Consider the following 22,957-nt stretch of genomic DNA (forward strand, 5'->3'; position numbering starts at 1 on the left):
TTCCACATTCGTGTTGCAGAGGCGAGCGCAAATGGCAATACAGTATTACATAAAACGCACACAACCTTGAGGAATATAAGTGTACAGTAACGCAGGAGAGACTACATTACTGCGTTATCAGCGTCGGAGGCGCACTGGGACGAGTTCGTGAGGTACTGCATTGCGCTGGTGACAGTATGTGAACCTGCATGTGGGATCCTGGGAACAAAAGTTTGGGCAATGAGAGTAACATTTACGGAACCATTCAAATCCGTACAAAGCACAAGGTACAAAGCAGCATAAATGCGGGAAGGCGTTCACTCCGCGATTGAGTCTTAGAATATCGTAAGAATACAACAAGTAGGAAGCTGCGAATTATATATCTCGATGCATATATCCGCAGCTCGCAAAATGCACGCCGGTGTATTTACTTGGCGACCAAGTAAGAGCAGAAAAGTAGCAAGCGTAAGTGGCGTTCATATGGAGGACCGCAAAACGCTTGCCATAATCACAACAAACCTGCGCTAAGAGCTCTTGCTATCAAAATAACGCACGTACCTAGCACAAAATGTACACTTACCCAGTGTATGAAGTGTGTGAATTAGGGCTGCGGTGGTGACGTTCGTTTTCGGTTATATATTCTTTGCAATCTTCGCACTCACTACACTTTCCACTGAGAACACCGAAAATATACTTGTTTGCTAGCGACATCTAGCTTTTCCGTTGTTCCTGACGACACTATGATAAACGCGAGGAAAACCACTGATTAAAACAGATTACACTTGTTAACGGACGGACGACGAGCGTTAAGCGTTTCAAGGAAACCGCTCTCAGTGTGGATAGACCTAGACCAGGCTCGGCTACGCAGCGAAATCGGAAATCTTGGTGGTTGCGGCATTGACAATTGTTTTCCACCCTTTAGAAAGAAACATACTATCAGTATTTCAGACTGCGAACTTATAATCTGTGTTCATACAGCATTGATAACATGTAGTTGACGTATAGGTGATGCTGAAACAGATAAAAAATAACAGCGTAGATTCGCAACTGTCGTCTCGAATGGGAGGCTGAAACGCGGCATTATGCTGAAAAACAAAAGGAAAACAAACGATAAGAAACTAACAAAGAGATTATCGTTGGAGATTTCGCTTAGAAGTTACAGTGTCGGAGTAGAGGGTACATTTATAAGTTACAACAAGCTGTTTTTGTTTTTTCCTAGATGTAACTTCTATTCGTGTTGTAAAGACATGACCTTGGTCGCTTTTAACCTCTAAATATACGTTACAGTGGTGTAACCTATAAGAAATCTCGAAATCTACGTCTATACAGAAGTTACATGTTTCTAAAAGTTACAATAAAAGGTACGGGTTTAAGAGTGTATAGTGATGGGATTTCAGATTACTTAGCTGGTCAGATAAACGGTCCAGTATTTCTTCCTTTGGTATGGTAATACTGTCCAACGTGAAGTGTGTGCTGTGAACCCACTGCTGCACTGTGAGATCACTGTCGAGCTCAAGAGAGAAGGGCTCGCGCTGCTCCAGATACTCCTTCAATTTAAGTGAGCCTGGGCATGACGAGCACTTCCCCATCATACAATCATGCTTGTCAGTGTTGCACACCACTAGCCGCAGGAGTTCCCTGTAATCCTCATTGAGACCACAGGCCCGAATGAGTAACTTGATATTTTGGTGATAAACGCAGACGCAAACGCTGTGTGTCCCAGGTGCTCCTGCAATAACACACCACTTGGGGCGTAGTGCTGCGAATGTGGAAAATCCACATTCATGATCGGGGTGTCGGTTCTTCCATACCCGATATGCTTCGCGCAAGTTCATCAGAAGGATCCTCTTCTGATGACCCTGCAGTACGTCCTTTTTGCCTGGAAGCGAGTAAGAGATGTCATCAGAATTGTAGAAGTCTATTATTGCCGTTTTGATTTCGTCGGACAGGGGCCTTCCTAGCTTTGGTGATGGGTCTGGTAGAATTCCTGCTTCTTCCCTGAGCTTCTTTGCACGACGGACCATTCTTTCGGTTACACCAAAGAACCTCATTATCCTTCTTTTCGTCCAGGATTTTGATGCCAGGGTCAGAAGCGAAACTTTCTTCCCTCGGGACGTTGCTTTTTGGATAGCTGTTTTAATTTCAGATAACAGAACACGGTATTCCCGTGAAAGAACATCGAGTTCTTGTCGTGGCTTCACATTCAAATTTTTGGATATCATGTGTTTGAATCGGTTTTGAATTTTCTTCAACTTTTTCTCCACGTATGGCTCACGTCTTTTGTAACTACGGTCCTTCCTGACAGGGGTTTCACCGACGGCTCCGAGAGAAGCATTAAGAGCGTCCAGAGTACTTTCCTCTGGCAGGGGATCCGATGCGAGTGGGGGCGATGCTGAGGATGAAGACGACGAGTGGGCACGTTCTGACGCGGAGTCCTTGGCAGGCTCTTGCTCAGCGACTGCTGTCTCAGGGTTGGTCTTAAGAATATGCATGTAACATGAAGGGCAGATGCGATTGCCAGGCACGAGTGACAAATGTGGAAATCTCTCGCACAATGTGATGGTCACCGTCTTCGTACCTCGTCGTGTAGTTGTGTGTAGATGCAAGGGATTGATGCAGCTTTTGGGAGCGACACTTGACATGTATTTTCTCCAATACATGTTGAGGTGGTGAGCACATATATCCGCAATTGTATCGGGTGTGCGCCTTGTACGGAGACATATCAACTTCCGTTGTTCCTTAGTCAACTCCCCGAAGCACCGTAGTGATATCTCCCTCGTTGCTGTCCTCTGGTGACAGCCCAGTGGTCCAAAGGAGCAAGGTGGCAATGCTCCTTTCTCATCAGAAGTACTGTGAACATAAAAGCGCACAGTTTGAGGCTGCATTCGAGCGCCATTCAGCGTGCAGTCGCCGTGAGCTCTTCTATACGAGTAACAGGCCTAAATGAAAATGCTAATCATTGCACAGATTCAGCGTTACGCACCCTGTCTGACGTCCAGGCGCTACAATGTTATCGGTGCCAAACAAAATATATACAGTCAACCCTCGATTTATGAACATCGGTTCCCCGAAAAATTGTTCATAAATCGAGGGATTCATAAATCGAAAAATCCGTGAAGTGAGTACTATCGAGCAAATGGAACAGTATTTCCGAGTTGGGATTGTCTTTATAATGTACTATATTGTGTAGTTTTGCTTTCGACCACGCCTTCTGCTGTATCAATCTCACAAAGAACAGACTTTAGCACATTCACACTCTGTTTGTTATGCAATACTAAATTGTTTAATTTCGCTTTGGACCTTCCGCTGTGTCAATCTTGGAAAGAAGAGATGTCAGCACATTCGCACTCGACTGGTCCCGGATTTCCTCCGGGATTTTTAACATTCGTTTACGTATTAATCTCCAAGGTGACAGCGGCACTTCGTCGCCCCTTGTGCGACCCCGGAAAACCCGTTTGTTGTTCGGATTTCGAGGGGTTAAGAACCGAGGGTGCAATACCTGGAAAAAACGTTTTGTCCATTCAGGCGTCATTCGTAAGACCATGGAATAATCCCTTTGAAGGTTTCTGTTGACCTCGGAACGATCCGTTCATAAATTGAGGGCAAAAACGGTGGGCAACTCCAAGTTGGTTCCCAGAAATTCCATTCATTCTTCGGATATCGAGGTTCATAAAACGAGGGAAGAATGCATATGTAAAAAGTTTGGTTCCTGGTGCTCGTGTTCATAAAACGAGGGAATTCATAAATCGAAGGTTCATAAATCGAGGGTTGACTGTATGCCTTATGAGTCATGACACATTTCCCTACAAGAGAAAATGCCCTAAAAGCTATAGTGTGTGCGAGCCACTGAGGTCTCAAGGGAGGATTGCGGTAATTTTTCTTTTTCTGTTTCAGTTAGACATTCTTCACAACTGCATAATTATACGCACGTACCTTGGTTCTCCTGGCAGAGTTGTTATCCGTCTACTTGGACCAGGCAAGCTGTCATCCATTGTAAGGTGTGAAAGACTGTCGCACGAAACTCCAGACACAGCTGTGCGCGCAGCGCTGGAGATAAGGAGGAAAACTCCGCCAGTTTACAACCGCCAACGATGGTATCACCAGATCGGGCTCATAAAACCCGCTGTGCAGTTCACGATGTACTAATACCCCTCTTGGAATATTTTCGTTCACCTTGTTCGCTGTCGTCTTCGACCAGCAGCATGTGTCAGCGCGGGAAGCACGGCACATTGCCTCAAGCATATGTATATTTTTCGTGTTTTTGGGAAAGCCGGATGTAACATACTGTGTGCGGTACAAGGTTTTGGATAAGCTCTCTGACACATATGAAAAGGCCATAACCATCCCCGGTGCAAGGGGATTCCACAACTTCGTCAAACTCAAGTGTCCGCTTGGGACATACAGGCTTTTCCTAAGACAAATTTGTATATACTGTGTTGCCGCATGTCTAGCAAGTTTGTAGTAACTTTATAACGTTGTGATTGATCACATTTTGAGCTCTCAAGTGCAATATAAATAGAAGAACACAGTGTGACTGTGTTCCTTCTCTTGAGCGAACGGAAGGGTCACAGCACGGGCGCCGTGAGCACGCGCACTCTGTGCAATGTAAAAATTTATTTCTTGCGTTTAAAAAATATAACCCTAGAGATTTTTCGATATGTTTGAGAAGAAGTGTTGTACTAACCGTCTGCACTGTCGGAAATTTTCTATCTCGGCCTCCACAGCGCGAATTTTTGGGGTGAATATAGGCATTTCTGGCAAAGTTGGCGTTTTCTTTATTTTTTTACTTTGAAACCGTTATAGCTGCGACGTTAATTTTTCGTACATAGCTTGGCACATGTATTGGCTACCACGTAATTTTTTTTCGTGGCGATCAGTCTACAAACAGACGCTCAGCACTCCAAAGTACTATCACATTTTTTCGCCATATTCGCGTCTCAGAAAAACTGTCGTAATTATAAGCAATCTGAATTTGTATGCCTTGGTTGTATGAACATGTTCTTTACACGGAGTTCACAGTTTACAGAACGCGTCTGAGTGTCGTGGAAGCTCCAGGAAAAAATCATACGTAAAATAAGGTTTGCGGCATTTAGCGGAACTTGAGAGGACTATAAACTCGAGAGGGTTAATAATTGCACTTTAGAATTTCTGGCCGATGTTATATACGTAATAAAGAGCTCACACAATTTTTTTCATGAAAATTTGAGGGGGTCGAGCGACGCCTCCGGGACGTTTGGCGTGGAATGACCCAATAAATAAATAAATAAATCACTGCCCTAGGTTACTGGCATTGTACCCTTCAACTGGAGCTGTACGATATCAGAGTTAGCCAATTAGCTAAATGTTTGAATTATTCATTTTAGGAGTAGTTAAAGTTTGGCTAGAGTTGGAGCACCTTACGAGGTCACGCTAGAAGTTTGTTTGTGCTACAGGACACATTTATGTTTTAATATCTAGTGCATATACAGGGTGCTTCATGTCAAGTGATTAAACAATTGGAACTGGCGATGTAGGCGCTGGAGCATTGCGGGACTTTCGGTAATTACCAGTTCCGGAAACATCTGCCATCATAGGGGAAGGCTTCGGACAGTTTCTAATTGTGTGAAATTTATTTTTAGTCAATGAAACTTCGAAAATTGCCACGCAACCTCACCTTCTGTTTACAGCAATACAAAGTCCTCCACGGATAAGCGTCCAAGAAGCCCAACGAAAACTATGCGCAGTATTGCAACTCAAAATCGTAAAAAAAAAGAAGTAACAATTACGCTTTAGCCACGCCTGCTTGATTTTTGCGAAGAAGCGTGCGTGTAAAGTTGGTCTAGGACGAAATGTCCCCACCTACATTTGTTGTGCGTGCTTTGTGGTCAGACAGGTTTTGGATTCTTTGTGATAAGACGGTTGTCCCCAGCATCAAGGTCGATGCGGGGTAAAGAAAGGTAAAACAATAAGGGGTCACTTACTCCTCTCCCCACATCTTCCACGCGCTTTTCTTTTCGACAATAGAGCAGGCGGGGATAAGGAGAAAGTTTTACTTTTTTTTTTGCTATTTCTGTTGGCGATAGTGTTGTACAAATAAAAACAGTGAGATTCACTTGGCAATTCACAAAGTTTAATTGAAAAATAAGTTTCCCACAATTCAAAATTGTTTAAAGCCTTCCTGAATGGCGTTAGAAGTTTCCAGTAGGTAATTTCCGAACTTAGCACAATCATCCGGCGAGTACGTCGCTACAGCGGGCTGCAGTCCAGTGATGTGATTGCTCCGCCAGTTGCGCCATACAGCCAATCCTGCTACATCCTACTACATTATCGCAAAATATCAAGAATCCGCGCCAAGGCCGGACCAAACATCCACTTGCGCTGTTGAAAGCGAAGGGAAGCCTCCAGCTGAGGCCCTCTGGGTAGCGCTAGTTTAGATAGCGCAAGCCATCGCGGAACAAAAGTCGCGTGTCCTATTTGTACAATTTCGCTTCTGTGTTGCAGACTTTAGTCCGGTATCCTACCGTTAGGAAACCCTTTCCTGGCACGTGTTGTTTAAAGCGTGAAACTGCATATGAGTTTGTCTCCTTCCTGTTGGGGCCAGGCAACAGTAAAGCGATAGATATAAGATCACTATCACCCTTTCTTTCATTTCTGAAATCGTTGCTGTTTCCGTGCTGTCCCAAGCAGCAAAATGTACTGAAAGTCGGGTGCAATAGGGGTGGACGGGTAGGTGGAAGGCTTTGAACAGACTTGTGAAACTAAGGAACATCGATAAGACACATACCGTCCACCCCTATTGCACTCGACTTTCAGTACATTGTGCTGCTTGGGGTGTTTCCGCTACTTATCGCAGATGTCACATGGCGTCTCTAACGCGATAGCGCAAAAGATCTGTGAGAACGCTCGCAATTGGCGATCCATTAATTGGTGTTGTGGTACGAGAAGCTTGAAATAAATATTAGTCATGTTCAGCCTATGTAATTCTATCACTACGTGAACGCACAATGCATAAATTGAATGCGAAAATAACTAAAGAAGATGGCGTGGTGTGTAGAGCACACACAGTACCTTCTCAACAGTAAGCCAGCTTTGGCATCTTCTTTGACTATTTCGTTTATATTTGGCATTGTGGCTGCAACATATCGGCAGAAAATAATAATGTTTTATTGGTGCCCAAGAACGGTCGTGACGACCCTAATGTTGGCGCACACAAATACAATACAATGCACTACAAATAGACACAATATACATACAAACACAGTAATACAATATGCACTAACAACAAGACACGATCTACGCGGTCACACACACAAAAACAAAAGAGACTGTACATGCAGAAAAGAGAAAAAAATACGTGACTTGAATTGAAAATGAGAAAAGAGCACGCGCACATTGTAAAATGTGAGAAACACATGCAATCTCACTGATGCAATCGCAATGACTAATGGGAATTATTATTGGCAGTTATCTATATTCTATTGTTACTGTACTTCACCTGGAATTTTCGAATTTTGACACCGTTCTGGTCGAACACTCGTTTAATTCTTGTCATTACAGGTAACCTACTTCAACTGATTCCAGTACATGATCATCGCTACAAGGAAATGGGCTTCGGGTTCGATTACCACATGTATGTCCCTCTTTTGAAAGTACATTAAAAATAAAGTACATAGTGTGTACGTGATGATGTAGCATATCTGCTCAAAAGTACCGTTTTTTTGCTTGAAAGGTCTTTTTTTTCAAAGGAAAATGGCTTGGGTCAAACACATCACATCACTACAGTGTTGATGAGAAACATCATCATTTTACCTTATTTCATTCAAATACGAAAAGCAAATACCAACTCAATTTTAACCGCTGAATTATCGTAAGGATTTTCTGTGGAAGAGATAGGACTTATGAAATTACATTATTATCTGATAATGTGGTATTGTTTTCCTGGCACTCTTCATAATTTCACTCTTAAAATACTTTACTTGCAGAAGCCGGGAGAGGCCCATGTGTATCCTACCATCGTCCATCACACAGCAGATGACCTGCAAATTTCTGCATCATTCTCTGTTTTGACGGAAGGGTTCATGGTCGGGCATCCTGCATCGGCATTGTTGGTCGCTGCCTTCTTTACCGTTAACGTTGCATACAGTCCTGGAGCTTAACTAATTAACTGTTCCATTAACGTGGAATGACCGTTTGAAGATTATACAGATTGAAGCTTTGCAAAAATCTCATAATGTACATAGATAAAACACTACCAGTTGCCATAACTAGATGCTCTGCTTCTTTAATTTCCATGTAATGCTCCATCGTAGAGAGGCTTGCCTTGGGAGTACTGCAGATAAACAGAATTTATTGCAACGGTGCTTCGTTTTGGCGCAGTTTTTGTGTAGGGGTGGAAGGTCCCCCCCCACTCCCGGGAGCATCAAATGACTCCCCCCAATGGAGTCACTTGATGCCGGTAGGAGTCAAAACACATCCATGGAAGTGGGAGTCAAATGACTCCCCTTGATGGCATCAAATGACCCCCCTGCCTTGATGGAGTCATAGTGACCCCAGGAAGGGGGGGGGGCTATATATGTGGCAGGATTTGACTCCCCCAAGTGGAGTCACCCTGACTGCCTTATTTTTTAGAGAGTGGACCTTCATACCCATTGAGTATACTCCAAAGCTAGCATAGTTACCATGTACAGAACATGACAATTGTGGAACTTTTTGGACAGGGTTTACAATAGTTACGTGCAGCTTCAAGAACGAAAAACAAAATCATATCAATCACACTTTGCACTGCAGACATGACACAAGCCTACCTGAAATAGACTGACGTTAATCATAATATCCTTTATATGACTGTGACAGGTAATGTCTTCTGATTAGGTGTACAACACTCGGAATTTCGAGAGTCTGTCTGGGGGCCATCTTGGAACTGACTAATATGCTGTAAATCGCAGGCATCTGTTTGAAACAGAAAAAAAAAGAGAAAGAGAAAATTAATACTGCATGTACACATACTACATGTATTTCCTCCTGGCCATTAAAGTATCCGAGTATTAACATAAAATATCTGCCATAAAGATTACACGGCATATAGCGCGTACACAGTGTAGCTCTGATCGCGAGGAACTATAAGTCCGTTGTTAGAACATGAAAACACTCCTCAAAACTACACCGGTGCACACGAAATTATTACGTGCTGCTAGTCTACCCCCTTTTATCCGGACTTCATCGATCATGATCCCCCGCTATCGGGACCATTTCCGTCGGAAACTGCAGTCCGGACAAACGAGGGTAGACTGTACTTCGGAGGCTATACCTTAAAAGTTTCTGCACCACTGAACCTGTTGTCCGTTGGATGCAGAAGTCGCATCCGGTGGTCGTAACGGCAAAACGATGCGTGTAGACTACCAGCAGCTCTCTCCGAACGCAAAGCTCGTTGGAGAGCGGGCTCACCTGCGCTGTCACACACAGCAGATAGCTGACTCACAGAACTGCACCAAAGGTGCAGTTCCATGCTTCCATGGTTCCACGCTTCCTTGGGATTTCAGTAATCGCAGAGGCACCTGTCATTATCAAGTGAACTGCAAAGCCGGTGTGTGGAAAGTTTCGTGGTGCACGCCTGCGATCCAGTCATGAAACGTACCTGAAAATGTCGCGGTGCAGCTCATGTCCAATATCGCACCCCTGTCGCGAGCAAGATGAAGTGGTAACGGGTCTGTCGAATACGGGTCATCGTCTACCACCACTTTATCGATGCTGTCTTCTTCAAAATCTCTTGGAAGCGACGCTACATTGCTTTCAGATTCCGACTTGATAGCAGACAGCAGGAGATCGCGCCCTTCAGACGCCCGCCTGCCAGCTGTGCCGAGATGCGCGCCCTCATTGGCGCAGTCCGGTCATGCGTCTCCTTTGGTCCGGATGGGGTTTTCCAGGGAGGACACTCTCAATATGCATCGTCTGCTCTTGACATGTGTTAACATCAAACTGCACTTGAACAACGCCACCAATTTGCGTAGGATTTTCGGCGTTATTATCAGTGATAAACGCGGAGTAAAAAAGCACTATAGTTTCGGAATCGACCGAAATGGATGTGACCGTCCCTGTAATTCACAGTGGCATCAATAGAGCCCAGAAGTGAAATAAAAATGTGTCAATAGGCACGTGCCGTTACTCAGGGTGTCGAACCGGAACGTTTTTCGTTCCGGTTTTTGTTCCGGTTCTATCACAAACGGTCCGGTACAGGTTCCGCTTCTGGTGGGCATATTCATTCATAGAAAAAAATCAATTGCAAAATGTAAACCCGTTTATTCCGCATACATGGTATTTAATATTAATAGGCAGCTGTGAAATTGGTAGCTCCTGGTTCCTGTAGGTGACTGTCTCTTCCAATACGCGTTCTCCTTTCTTGAAGCGCATGATACAGACGGACTTGTTTGTCGTGACGTCATACGTAAAGTACTTTCTTGCTGGATTGGTGCGATGGCGTCCCATCCGAATGTCTGTTGCTGCTTCCTAACCAGCAAGCACCACCGTGCGAGTACGACGCAAATCGAGGTACACCTTCAGTCACAAACTCGCTCGACGGCTCCGTTTTCTTTCTTCGTGTCCTGTCCACAAAAGAGGCGCCACTTCGCTCGCGCTTGCCCTCGTTGATATGTATTCAACGTCGCAGCTCTCAAACAAGGGACGCGTTGCGCGACATTACCGATAGAGGAGCCGTTACGCAGCCCTCTTGGGTCGCCGTTTAGTTGAGGAGAGTTTGGCCGGATGAAATTAAAACGAACACTATGGCACATTGGTACGGAGTCACAACCGGTCACATGTACCGTCTATGTGCGCGAACGATAAAACGTTACAAAGGGAGCCCACGGGTCATAGTATACCGACCATTGCACAGTAACCGTAACCCTCGTAAAGTATCCATTACATGATTTCAGAACACACGACGTCAGTTTCATTCGTCTATTCCTAGTCCAAGCCGGCATAGTTTTTTCTTGGACCGAAAACAGTTAAAATGACCGAAAAGTGAATATAAACCTATCGAAACTTTATGTTCAGCGAAAAGCTTGAACCTTCAAAAGTTCGAATATCAAAGAACTCCGCTGAAGTCGCTGTAGTTTTTCTGTAATCGAATTTTCCATAATTGCATGTCCAGGGACCTAGTTGGAAACCGTGCAGTCTGTCAACAATTGCATGACCCCGCGCCATCTGTCGAGGACGCATGTAATACGCGCACTTCCGGGCGCTAATCCGGCGAAAAGGAAAATTGGCAGTGGGCATTTGTGACCACTTTCTACGTCGAGAATGTCGAGCCTCTTGAACATGAGTGCGCATGAATTTCACATTCGAGAACTGTCGCTCACACAGAACTGTTGTTCGTGCGTTAGCGTGCTGGAAAGTGTGTTCTTCGCAGCAGAAGATTCCTCGTCCAGAGATCAATGCGAGTCACATTCGTCCTCAGCAGTAGCTCACCGTGCCGTGAACATGGACTGCTTTGTGAAATTTCCATGTATCAGGGGGAAGCACTTGTGTAAGCCGAAACAAGCGCTGGTTTTTCGTCGTGCAGGTGTTCATGTGTGAAATGCAAACCGACAGATACTACGGATGGATACTACGGTTTTTGCTGCCGAGAAGTAGAGAATCCGTGTGAAAAGCAGACAGGCGATTGCATCAGAACTAACGAATATTTCGAAATACTGTGCCTTGACACCGAAGTACTGCAAGTGTCTTTTACATACATCCGAGAAACCGAAGAGCATGGCAACATACACGGCAGCGCCATGTGGTCTTCACGCGCTACTTGAACGGCAAACTGGACGGAAAACCCTTATTTCTGCAGGAAATTCCGTTATACCACCTGTTGGCCATTCACAAGAAGCATATGGGGTGCTCCGAGAAAATACAATAGAAAGTACTCCACTGGATCTCGATCTGCGTCATGCATGCTATTAGGGATGCTTTCCCATCAGTGTGTTGACCTGTAGAAATGTTATCAGAAGATTTTCATTTCTTGTTTGCTGCAAGCTTTTCTCATTGCTTTCTGTTTGCTGTCACAGCATATTATAATTACTAGTTTGTTCCTGGAGGGTTAAACAACCTGTGGGCATAGATGTATTTGCAGGTAATACTCATGTCTCAATTGTATATGTGAGGAGTTAGTAAGATAATTTTCATCAGTGTCATTCAGCTGAACTGTGTTCATAACCTTTTAGTATACTTCTTAGTGACCACGTTTCCAAATGTCAACTAATAATTGAACCAAGATTGGGATTTAACACTTAACTCTGTTTTGCCAAACGGAGTACTTGTAACTGATTCATTATCACGTCACCAACTAACATTTGTAAAGAAGGACTTGAGGGCTGACTTCAAGAATTATTAACCCTTGATCTGGGTTCAAAGTTAATCATGCACCATTGGTGTGCATAGTACTCCAAAATGGCTAAATAATTTATTGCATAAGTTCTCTGTTACTGCAATTGAGATGTACTTTTGTAAAGAACTTTTGACAGCCCTGCAAATTTAAACTGGCTTCTGTGTACACTACAAATGCATCGTAACATTTAATTGAAATATAATATAAGAGCAGAAGCAACATTTTGTCACAACTCAAACTATATCTTTCTTTTTTATTGTCCAGGGATTTAGGAAACAGAGTAGGACTTCCTGCCCTCTGATGTTTAGACGTACTTGATAGAGTTGTAAAACCTGCAACAAAATAAACAAGTATAAACAGTTTTGTCTTTCCATTTTGAATTTAACGAGCTAGTTATATTTTACAATTTGTTCACTTTTGTATTCTCTGTTGGTGAAAAGATTACAGGAACAATAATGCTGCAGATCGAACCATGACCTGTCATCTTGATGAAGATCAGAACATTTCTTCAGGCATGTTAAGTGAGACGAAAGAAATGTACAATGAAGGTTGTACAAAAACAGCAAATCTCCGTCGACTGAAACTTTACATACGTGGATGTTACCACATCGTGTAGTTCCCATCCAAAAGTAGGACTAGGCAAGGTTGTTTGGTAGGTTGTTGGCATGTTGATGTGCTATACCGTTACAGCACATCAATATTGATGAGGGGCAAACACAGTAGACAGCGTGATGGCTGCAAACTCAAGTGAAGATTTATTCAACAGAACAAGAAACCGAAAGCATGAGTATAGAGAAAGGCAGTGCCATGCAGTGTATGGTGAACCACATTAATCTCTGAGAAGGTAGGATCGGAAAAGCAATAAAGAGAAATGACAGTTGCGTCCTAGATAGGGGAACTCTGCAAATTTAGGACCAATATGATGTGGTAACCTTACACGGCTCACTGCAGCTTTGACACACATTGAACAATTCCAGTAGTGGGGCTTCAAAGACAACGAACGTTTGCTGTTTCACTGGGTATTCCTGTGTAGAGGATGCATCTCTAGAAAATTAATTAGCGTTCCTTAGTCATAAAGTCATAACTACATCTCAACAGGAAGTATTCTTATACCCTTCAAACAAGCTAGTAGTTCTGATCGGTTTCTTCTCCCCTTGTTGACGTCATACTAATGTTCTGCGCCTGTCCAAAGACTAAAAAAAATGTCGCAAAGTCTGCAACACGTAACAAATCTAGTGCTTCCATCTGTGGACTTTGCATACCTGCTTTCAGCTATTTCTGTCATGTCAACTTGAGTGCCTGGATCACACACACACGAAGCAGTCTTGCGCCACTTCAACACTGGAAGGCCCCTAAAATTAAATTTGTTGATGTTGACAATGTTGAGTACGGGACAAGTAGGATAACATAAGTGAAATGGAATACGTCGTCGCTATATTATAATTTATACATGTGTGACGCCTGTACATACCTAAGACGTGGTGTTGAATTCGTCACCTCGGTGAAGCAAAATCACTGGGTACTGAGCATCAGTGTGCTTCGGACGTCTTCGCAATTCGCCTTCTACGGCATCTTCGTAGTCATCGGCAGCAAAATGAGAACAGCACACACGACACGACTGCTACATCTAATAACCGAGTGTTTCGAACCACATTCGCTTTCGCGCACTCTCCTGTTGAATCTTGTGGTAGAAAACGCTCGCCGCCGATGGTGAACAAACATGATTTTTGCATCCCCGAACACCAAAACTACACCAGGCATATGTAGGTCTCTCGAATAATTGACACAACCACGACGAACATGTCATTCACTTCTCTTCGCGCGACCAACACGACCACCCACGACGTAAACAATAAACGCGATAACACAGACGGCCTTGCAGATGGCGCGGTGGATCGTAGCTCGTAGCGGCGAGGTAGCTGAATGCTTTATTAACGTAAAAGCTATGGAAGTGAGCGTCATTTTTAAAATGGCGTTTAGCTGTAAGATAATGTGCGTCAGCTTTGTTCTCTACAAAATTAACTCTCACGTGGTAAGGGTTGACCAATCCCTGGGAGCCCTGGACCTGAAACCCAAGTTGCTCTTTTTCGCCGTTCGCTGGCAGCACCGTCCATGTTCCGGCAATCTTCAAAATATTTATACGTAAAAAATATGCCGAATTGAGAAGTAATGCTTTCTGTATCTTATCAAACAACGATGTTGTGCACGACAGTGGGCAAAAATACGGGGGTTATTTTTCACTTTTCGGTCCCTTTAAGTAAATTTTTCGGTTTCCCTCCTGAGCGAAAAAAAAACGTATACGGTTTCGATTCCCTTCCGGTTCGCACCAAAATAGCGGTTTTTTTTTTTCGGTTTTCGGTTCGCTCCGACACCCTGCCGTTACTAACAGTCCAGTTGCTCGGTGGCTCAGGACAAAAGGTGCTCTTGCAGCTTTTGTGCCTTGTCATGCCTCTATTGTTTTGACTATTGTCACGAAGCGAAATGGGTCGGCGAGTGGTCGAATAAACAGCGAACGGTTTATTAGACTACTTGGTAGCAAAACACAAGAGTGATAGCTCTCTGAACACAACTGAGTCCAAAGAATGAATGCTCCAGCTTGGAGCGCACAAGCATTTAAGCGTCGCGCCGAAAAGTCTAGAAACAGCACGTGCGTTTGCCAGAGAGCAGGCGATGTGTCTGGAAGCTTCTTGCTTCTTCTTCAGCATGCGCCGGGATGAGATGTACCGTTTCGTGCCTGCCCTGGAAATTTCGCGATGATGATTCGTGGCATTGCCCTCTCCGTAGACGGGGCATCGTCTCGATGCCGTTTCTTCTCCTTCTTCTCTCTCTTTTTTTTTTCATGTTGTTTCCTTCCAGCCAGTCTTCAGCGCTACCTGCTGTAGTACGGCTTGAATCGAACGACGTCAACTATTTCAGTCCTCGGGGGTCGTCGAGAGGGAACGCTGCCCTCAGGTACCACTTCGTAATCCAGGTCTCCAATGCCTCGAAGTACTTTGTAGGGACCGAAGTACCGCTTCAGTAGCTTCTCGCTCAGGCCTCGTCGTGGAATCGGCGTCCAAACCCATACCAAGTCGCCTGGACTGAAGCGTACATCTCGTCGGCGCAAATTGTATCTTCTTTCATCGACGCGTTGTTGTTGACCAATCCGTAGTCTGGCCAGCTGGCGAGCTTCTTCTGCTCGCTGTGTGAAGTCCAGAGCGTCGCTTTCCACATCACTGGGTTCGTGGGGCAGCATCGCGTCTAGCATAGTCGATGCGTCATGGCCGTGTGCAAGGCGGAACGGTGTGAATCCCGTTGTTTCCTGGACGGCCGTGTTATAGGCGAACGTGACGTAAGGCAGTATTTCGTCCCATGTCTTGTGCTCGACGTCGACGTACATCGAAATCATGTCGGCAAGGGTTTTGTTTAGGCGTTCGGTGAGCCCGTTCGTCTGCGGATGGTACGCCGTTGTCCTCCGGTGAGCGGTGTGGCTGAGTCGAAGGATTTCTTGTGTTAGCCTGCTTGTAAATGCTGTTCCGCTATCGGTGATTAAGGCGGTTGCAGCTCCGTGCCGTAGTACGATGTTCTCGATGAAGAACTTCGCCACTTCTGTTGCTGTGCCCTGTGGAAGTGCCTTAGTCTCAGCATAGCGTGTCAGGTAGTCGGTAGCGACGATTATCCAACGATTTCCGGAAGACGAACGTGGGAAGGGCCCGAGTAGATCCATCCCAATCTGCTCGAACGGCGACGACGGCGGTGCGATTGGCTGAAGGTACCCAGAAGGTCGTACTGGCGGCGTTTTTCGTCCTTGGCGTTCCCAGCACTTCCTTACGTAGTGGTGTACGGTCTTGGCCAGTTTTGGTCAGTAGTACTTTTCCCTTATACGAGCCAGTGTCTGGCTGTATCCCAAATGACCTGATGACGGTTCGTCGTGGCAGGATTCAAGAATCCCGGTGCGCATGTCCCCAGGCACAACGAGAAGCCACGTAGCGCCTTGTGGTGCGTGGTTTTCTTTGTAGAGAACACCATTACGTAGGGAAAAACTTGGGAGAGATCTTCTGAAGATGGGGGGAACATTGTCGGCGCGGCCGTGCATATAGTCGACGAGTGTCTTCAATTCGGGGTCGTTATACTGCTTGGTAGACATGGTAGTCGCGCTCATTAGACCAAGGAAGGCGTCGTCGTCCTCGAGGCCGTTGTCCTGTCGCTGGAGTGGTGCTCGGGACAGGCATTCGGCGTCGTTGTGTTTTCTTCCTGACTTGTAAGTGACGGTTACGTCATACTCCTGTAATCGGAGGCTCCATCTCGCTAGGCGTTCTGAGGGGTCCCTTAAACCAGCCAGCCAGCACAGAGAATGGTGGTCTGTTACCACCTTGAACGGCCGTCCGTACAGGTAGGGCGCAACTTTGTGATGGCCCATATGAGTGCAAGGCACTCTTTTTCGGTCGTCGAATAGTTCTTCTCTGCCTTGGTTAGCGTTCTGCTTGCGTAAGCGATGACACGTTCGACACCGTCGTGAAGTTGAACGAGCACGGCTCCTAGACCATCGTTGCTTGCGTCGGTGTGTATTTCTGTTTCGGCGTTTGGATCGAAGTGGGGAAGCACGGGTGCGGTCTGTAGACGCGTCTTCAATTCATCAAACGCCTGTTCCTGGGCTTCACTCCAGATAAACATGGATCCATCCTTCGTGAGGGCATTCAGGGGTGACGCAATTCTTGAAAATTCGGAATGAACCGTCGGTAGTAGGCGCAAAGGCCAAGAAAGCTTCGAACGTCTTTCACGTTAGAAGGAACACGGTAATTTGCGATGGCCGCCGTCTTCTCGGGGTCGGGGCGTACGCCGTCGCTGCTCACGAGATGACCGAGAAATCTGAGTTCCTCGTAGCCGAATCGACACTTCTGAGGCTTCAACGTCAGCCCTGCAGTTCCGATAGCCTCGAGGACTTGCTTTAGCCGTTCAACATGTTCTTCGAATGTTCTTGCGGTAAAGGGAGAGAGGGGAAGGGGAGAATAGTTACATTAGTTGCTGCTAGGTATTACGTGTCCCTATACAGCCGCCCTTATGGGTCGACGACCTCGCAAGAGTCCAGAAGAGCTGTTTGGATGAGCTTCCGACGATGGAGGTTGCCACGAGGATAGAGAATCTCCTCGAGTTCAGGCTTACTGGTGGGCCGCACAGCTTGCTGCAGCCTGCGTCTTGCAATCGATGTGGCTGGGCAGTCCATAATAACGTGCTCCTCCGTTTCTGCTTCCTCACAGTGTGGGCGTGCGGAGCTCGGGGTACGGTCGAGCTTGAAGACGTGGGCGCGTGTGTAGGCACTGCGAGAACGGATGCGGAGAAGGAGGGAAGCCTAGGACCTGGAGAGGCCACCTGTAGCACAGAGTGGTTGTTGTGGTGGTGGTGGTTTGGGGCTCAGCAGGCCATTATTCCTCGCATTCTCTCTGGAAACGAGGTGAGGAAAAAATGTGGTGCCACGGAGAAGGAAAAAAAAAATGATACCGGCATGTTGCGCTATGTGCAAGAATATAACTCAGAGTTTTTTTGGAATATGCGTACTTTTCAGACAAAATGCTCGGTGGGTTCTTTTTTCGGGTTTCTTCACCAAGTGTCGAAAACGCGGAACGCTAGGTGTAACACAGGCTATCACACACCTTAATCAAAACAGCTGTTCGCTGTTCAATAGATTGTACAGCTAAATCTAAGAACTATTAAGGTGTAAATTTTTAATGTATCTATTTCATGTATTCATGTATAGATAACTTTACGGAAATTGTTTCTTCGTCGTTAATATTACGTCTTGTATGAGTTTGGATACTGCTCTACGTACTTATGAAACATTAGCATTTCTCTCTCATCTATGTCACAGTTCACTGTTTGCTTGCGGTTGCTTTGTCTTTGGCGTGATATAGCAATATTGCTGTTTTCCGCATTGATTGTCGAAATACATTTCTTTGCACTTTGCATAAAATAGCGTTCTTTTCCCTTCCAATGTATATAGCATGCCTACCCTTCCATCATGTGTAAGGGCGCGAAACTGCACGACGCACTAGAGGTTCATGTCAAGTTCGAAGTCATAGATATAGAAGTGGACGACGTCATTACTTGTGTTTCAACAGCCATGGCGCTGTGTTGGATTTTCAATATAAAATATAATACAAAATCGAAACACGTGGGCTCCATTGGAGCAACTCTTGGTCTATAGCAGACTAACTTCTCGTCCCTTGTGCAGCGACTTGTAACGTGCCTCGGAGGGCAATAAAGCTATTCTCGTCCTCTATATATTCTTCTCCAGTAATGCTCTTTTCAGTGTTGCATGCATATTCGTTTACTAAGACACATATGATGGGATGGCTAGCGCTGTCAGCCCTCATGTGTACAATGCAGCAACACTGACGACACTGCGAGCTCCTGAGGAGCACAGAGGAAGGCACTAGAAATTACTACCTTTCTCCCCAAGACGTAGTAAATACACAGGGAGTAATGGTTACTTCCTAGCTCGTTACTACTCTCAGTTACTAACAAGTTAGTAAAATCTGCAACAGACCGTTACTACACTTGGTGTATAGTAATTCCTACAACCTTATTACAAGTGCAGTAAGAGCATCAGTCAATTGCTTTCATCCTACCTTCATCAAGCATTTTCACTTGAACGCCATGCTGTGGGTGGGGTAATCTAAATCTGCACGCGACCATGAAATGTGATAAGTCACGAACCATTGCATATTGCATTGCATATTGCATTGTTACGCTGAGAAGCAATATAAAAGAGATGTGGATTTGATAAACCTTTGACAACCCTTTGTGAAACACCCCATCTCATCGTCATCATTTATTATTGTTGACAAACCTTTGCTCCTGCTTATACAAACTTTGGAACTCGTGAGTATCCAATCAATCATTGAGTGTCAAAATATCTCCATATTTTTCTTACTACAGCTGGACTTCCCATCGCGGATAACTCTCCTAGAAGATATGCCAGCTTGAATGCCCTAACATCAACACGTCACGTGTACGGACACCTTCCTTCAGCGGCGAGAACCATGGTCAAGTGGGTGTCAGTATTAGACAGTGATGGGCAAAGTACCTCAAAATTATACTTAAAGAAAAGTACCAAGTACCTGGCATCATTAGTACTTCAAGTACAATACAAAGTACCCAATTCCAAACGTACTTCGAGTAAAGTACAAAGTACTAGGCAAAGTACTTCAAGTACTCATCAAGTACATTGCCAATTTAATTTATATCACTTTGCATTTCACTGCTTATAGTATCTCTGTCTTGCTTTTTTGGCAAAACTTTAGCGAGTATTCTTGACAAATGCTCTGAAGCCATAAAGTACTAGGCTAAGTGCTAACCTGTGAATATGAACAAATCAGATGTCATAATTTGCAGTTACATGTAGAGAGGTAATCAGTCAGCTGTGCTGTGATTATGCAAAATAGGATTACACTCTGACTGATCCAAGATCGCCCGCCTAGTGTGGTGTTCCGGTAATCTTCTGCTATAACAGGCTAGGAAATTTCAAGGGGAAAAAAGTACAAGCCAACAGAGATTATATCTTTCTGGGCATTCCTTGCTGCTTTTTGAAATACAACATGTTTAAAAAAAGAATATGAAGAAAGTAGAAAAGGATGAAGCACAATGTAAGCCTTCATTTTTATACGACTGTGATCTGCAGCAATGTAATCCATGTGACCAATTAAAAAAAAAACGTAAGATGTAAAAATGAAAACGTGTGTCTTTTAGAGTGTTCATCATGTAGTGTAATCACACATATAATGTGATATAAAATGATTATTAATTGCCAATGAAGAAAACAATATGAAAAAGCCTAGAACGCTGCATTGGGAGAACTGAAATGACAATGGACCAAGTCATTGTGCTGCCAGTTGTAGTGTCATAATGTGTGCGTGTCTTTGCATTCCATTCGTTTTACATAATCATAGAAGCGTTGATACTTTTTCAACATTTCAACCCTCTCAACAATAGATTTGCTTCAACAAATATTCTCTTTAAAAGCACAAAAATCCTTTGTTGTAAAATGTCAAACTGGGACTCTTGGTACTGCATCCCACTAAACGCGCTAAAATGGCGGCAAGAAGACGAAAACTCAGAGATCGCCCTATGTGTGTGTTTTCGTCTTCATGAACATGGGAGCCTTGGAAGTCGCTGGGGGAGGTGTGTTAGCTTAGCTCAATTGGCAGCGCCCTGGACGGGTAATCCAGATTATGTGGGTTCGAGTCCTACAGCTGGCTAACCTTTTTCAGTGACTTTCATCTTTCTTCGTCTTCTTGTTGTCATTTTAGCGCTTTTAGTAGGGTGCATTTTTGACTATTTTGTGATTTTTTTTTGTCCGGAGTCCAAGTTTGGGTGCTTGAGTACTTGATGGGAAAGTACTCGGAAAAAGTACTTGAAGTACGGTAGAAAGTACACGATTAAAAATGTACTTGAAGTAAAGTACAAGTACACAGAAATGTACTTAAAGTACTACTTGAGTACTTGGTACTTCATGTACTGCCCATCACTGGTATTAGAAAGGTTTAACTGAACACTTAACCTAACGTAACCTAGCCTAACTTAACTTCGACAACCAATATAATACGTATGTAAAATATCTGACCAGATGAAAATATCAAAACGAATGTAGGAATGTGGGAGCGTAATCGAAAAGCACGTAACCGGAACACGAAAATGTTAACGCACACCTAAAAACAACGTTTCTCGTGAAGGTTGCTAAGGGCGGCGATCCGGTATCGACTCCGCGACTACACCGCAGTCTGGTCCAATTTTCTTTGAATAGCGAAAACGAAACGTCGACCGCCACTCAAAACGGACATTCTTGCATGGTGTTTTCCTTTTTCTTTTTTTTTTTCTTTTTTAGCGTTCTCATTTAACTCTGTGAGAGGGGCCTTGACGACGCCTGGAGCACTTGCACACGTGCACGCTTGTTCAAGTAGAACGAAAATTTTGTTGAAAAGTGGCGATTATGTACGTCAAACGGCACACGCCAGTATTTTGCTTTTTATTTTTTACGACCGCCTACTGAGCCGACCAACTATAAAACCAGGGGCAAGTTTGGAGAGCATGCAGTGTTTCGGTGTTGCTCGCAACGTACGCTAAAGTACCAACATGAAAGCTGCTGTGAGTATTTGCTGGATACTATGGGATACTTGCTCTCGGCAACCACGACGACAAACGACTCGCTTATTTTCTTCAGTCAGAGAAATAGTTTGGAGACGAGAATATTTCCTCGTTATTCATTGTAGTCTTAGGAGACTTCGGGGCAGCCGTTAATCTGCAAACAAATTTGTTCATGTGGGTTGTGGTGGTGTTTTCGATTATTGGAAAACGCGCCACGTGACCGTCGACGTCTGGTCAAGAACGCGCCACGGAAGCGATATTTCATATACACCGACGATGGAAACTTTTATATTGCGCTCTGCACGCTTGGAAAACAAGGTTTAACACCCATTGCGGAATGTGTCTGGTCCAAACTAGTTTCACCATGGCATCAGCTTAATGACATCCTTTCTGTGGTTCGAACATGCAACCTAGCAACTAGTGCGCAGGCATGTGAACCGCTAAGCCCACTGAGGTCGTCGTTCTATATGCTTCCCATAAGTAATACTGTTAATAAGTAACACCACGAACAAGTAGCAGATTTTTATGGTCGTGGAATAGCTGCAGCGCGATTACGTGAGATGAACGCCACTTGCTTGGATTCAGTTGAAGTGCAAGAACCATTTCCAGGGTGCTTTGCTCTGGCAGCCTTCATAATAAATATCTACGAAATTTCAAAGATAGCCTCTCAAGTGGCTGTTTGGATTTTGAGTGTGGAGCACGCAGGGAAGATATCCAGTATGGACACCCCATTTCCTGTCTGGAAGTCGTACGTGAATTTCGGTATTCTACATTTGATAACAGAACTGTGTTTCTCTTACCTTCGTAGCTGTGCACCCTCGTCGCTCTTCTGGTTGGTACAATGGCCTTCGCTGGCTACCACGGTGGCTACGGTCATGGGTACGGACATCATGGAGGGTACAGCTCCGCCCTCAGCTACATCTGGGACAACCAAAGAGCTCACTACGGCCATGGCGGTTACGGCCACGGCGGCCATGGTCACGGGTTCGGCGGATACGGTCATGGCATCTACGGCTAAGCTGCACAGGTGCGCCTGCTTGAAGCACAATCAGAGCGCTTTCATGAAATTTTGGTGAAGACAGCTTTACAAAAGCTTGGTGTCGATGTCGATCTATACGATATAACCGCGTCACATAGCCGCATGTGTCACGTTCTTCTTTTTTCCTTACATTCAATCATATACTGTCGGCCTTAAACGCCATGTGAACGCGAATATTTCTACTCATTAGGAGTACTTTTGAATTATGTTTCTCGAATAGCTACTGATACCACGTTCTTACCTTTGCAGGTCTGGGTGAAGCACAGAGTGCAAGGAATGGTGATATTTATCTTTACAAGAAAAGCAATAAAAATTCAGTCAATCAAATGTCAGTACAGTAGTCAAATGTATCAGTCATGGACCTCCACAAACATGCACATTATTTCCACACTTAGGTGCATGTGGTGCATAGTAGTGTATAGGGTGCTCCACGAGAGGATGACACTGAATTCCTGAAAATAGGTTTTACGTTA

The 22,957-nt window shown here is 44.7% G+C and overlaps 1 protein-coding gene across 1 annotated transcript; it reads right to left on the bottom strand.

The window, feature by feature from the left end:
• Nucleotides 1-979: 979 nt before the first annotated feature.
• LOC135366579 (uncharacterized) lies at nt 980-4,043 on the bottom strand. Its single transcript, XM_064599344.1, has 2 exons — nt 3,913-4,043; nt 980-2,829 (listed from the first exon to the last, which is right to left on the bottom strand). Exons 1-2 carry the CDS (start codon nt 3,969-3,971, stop codon nt 1,329-1,331), a joined length of 1,560 nt encoding a protein of 519 aa, XP_064455414.1. The 5' UTR covers nt 3,972-4,043; the 3' UTR covers nt 980-1,328.
• Between the last annotated feature and the right edge of the window lie 18,914 nt (nt 4,044-22,957).

This window comes from Ornithodoros turicata, chromosome 1 (genome assembly GCF_037126465.1).
Source record: "Ornithodoros turicata isolate Travis chromosome 1, ASM3712646v1, whole genome shotgun sequence".
NCBI lineage: Eukaryota > Metazoa > Arthropoda > Arachnida > Ixodida > Argasidae > Ornithodoros > Ornithodoros turicata.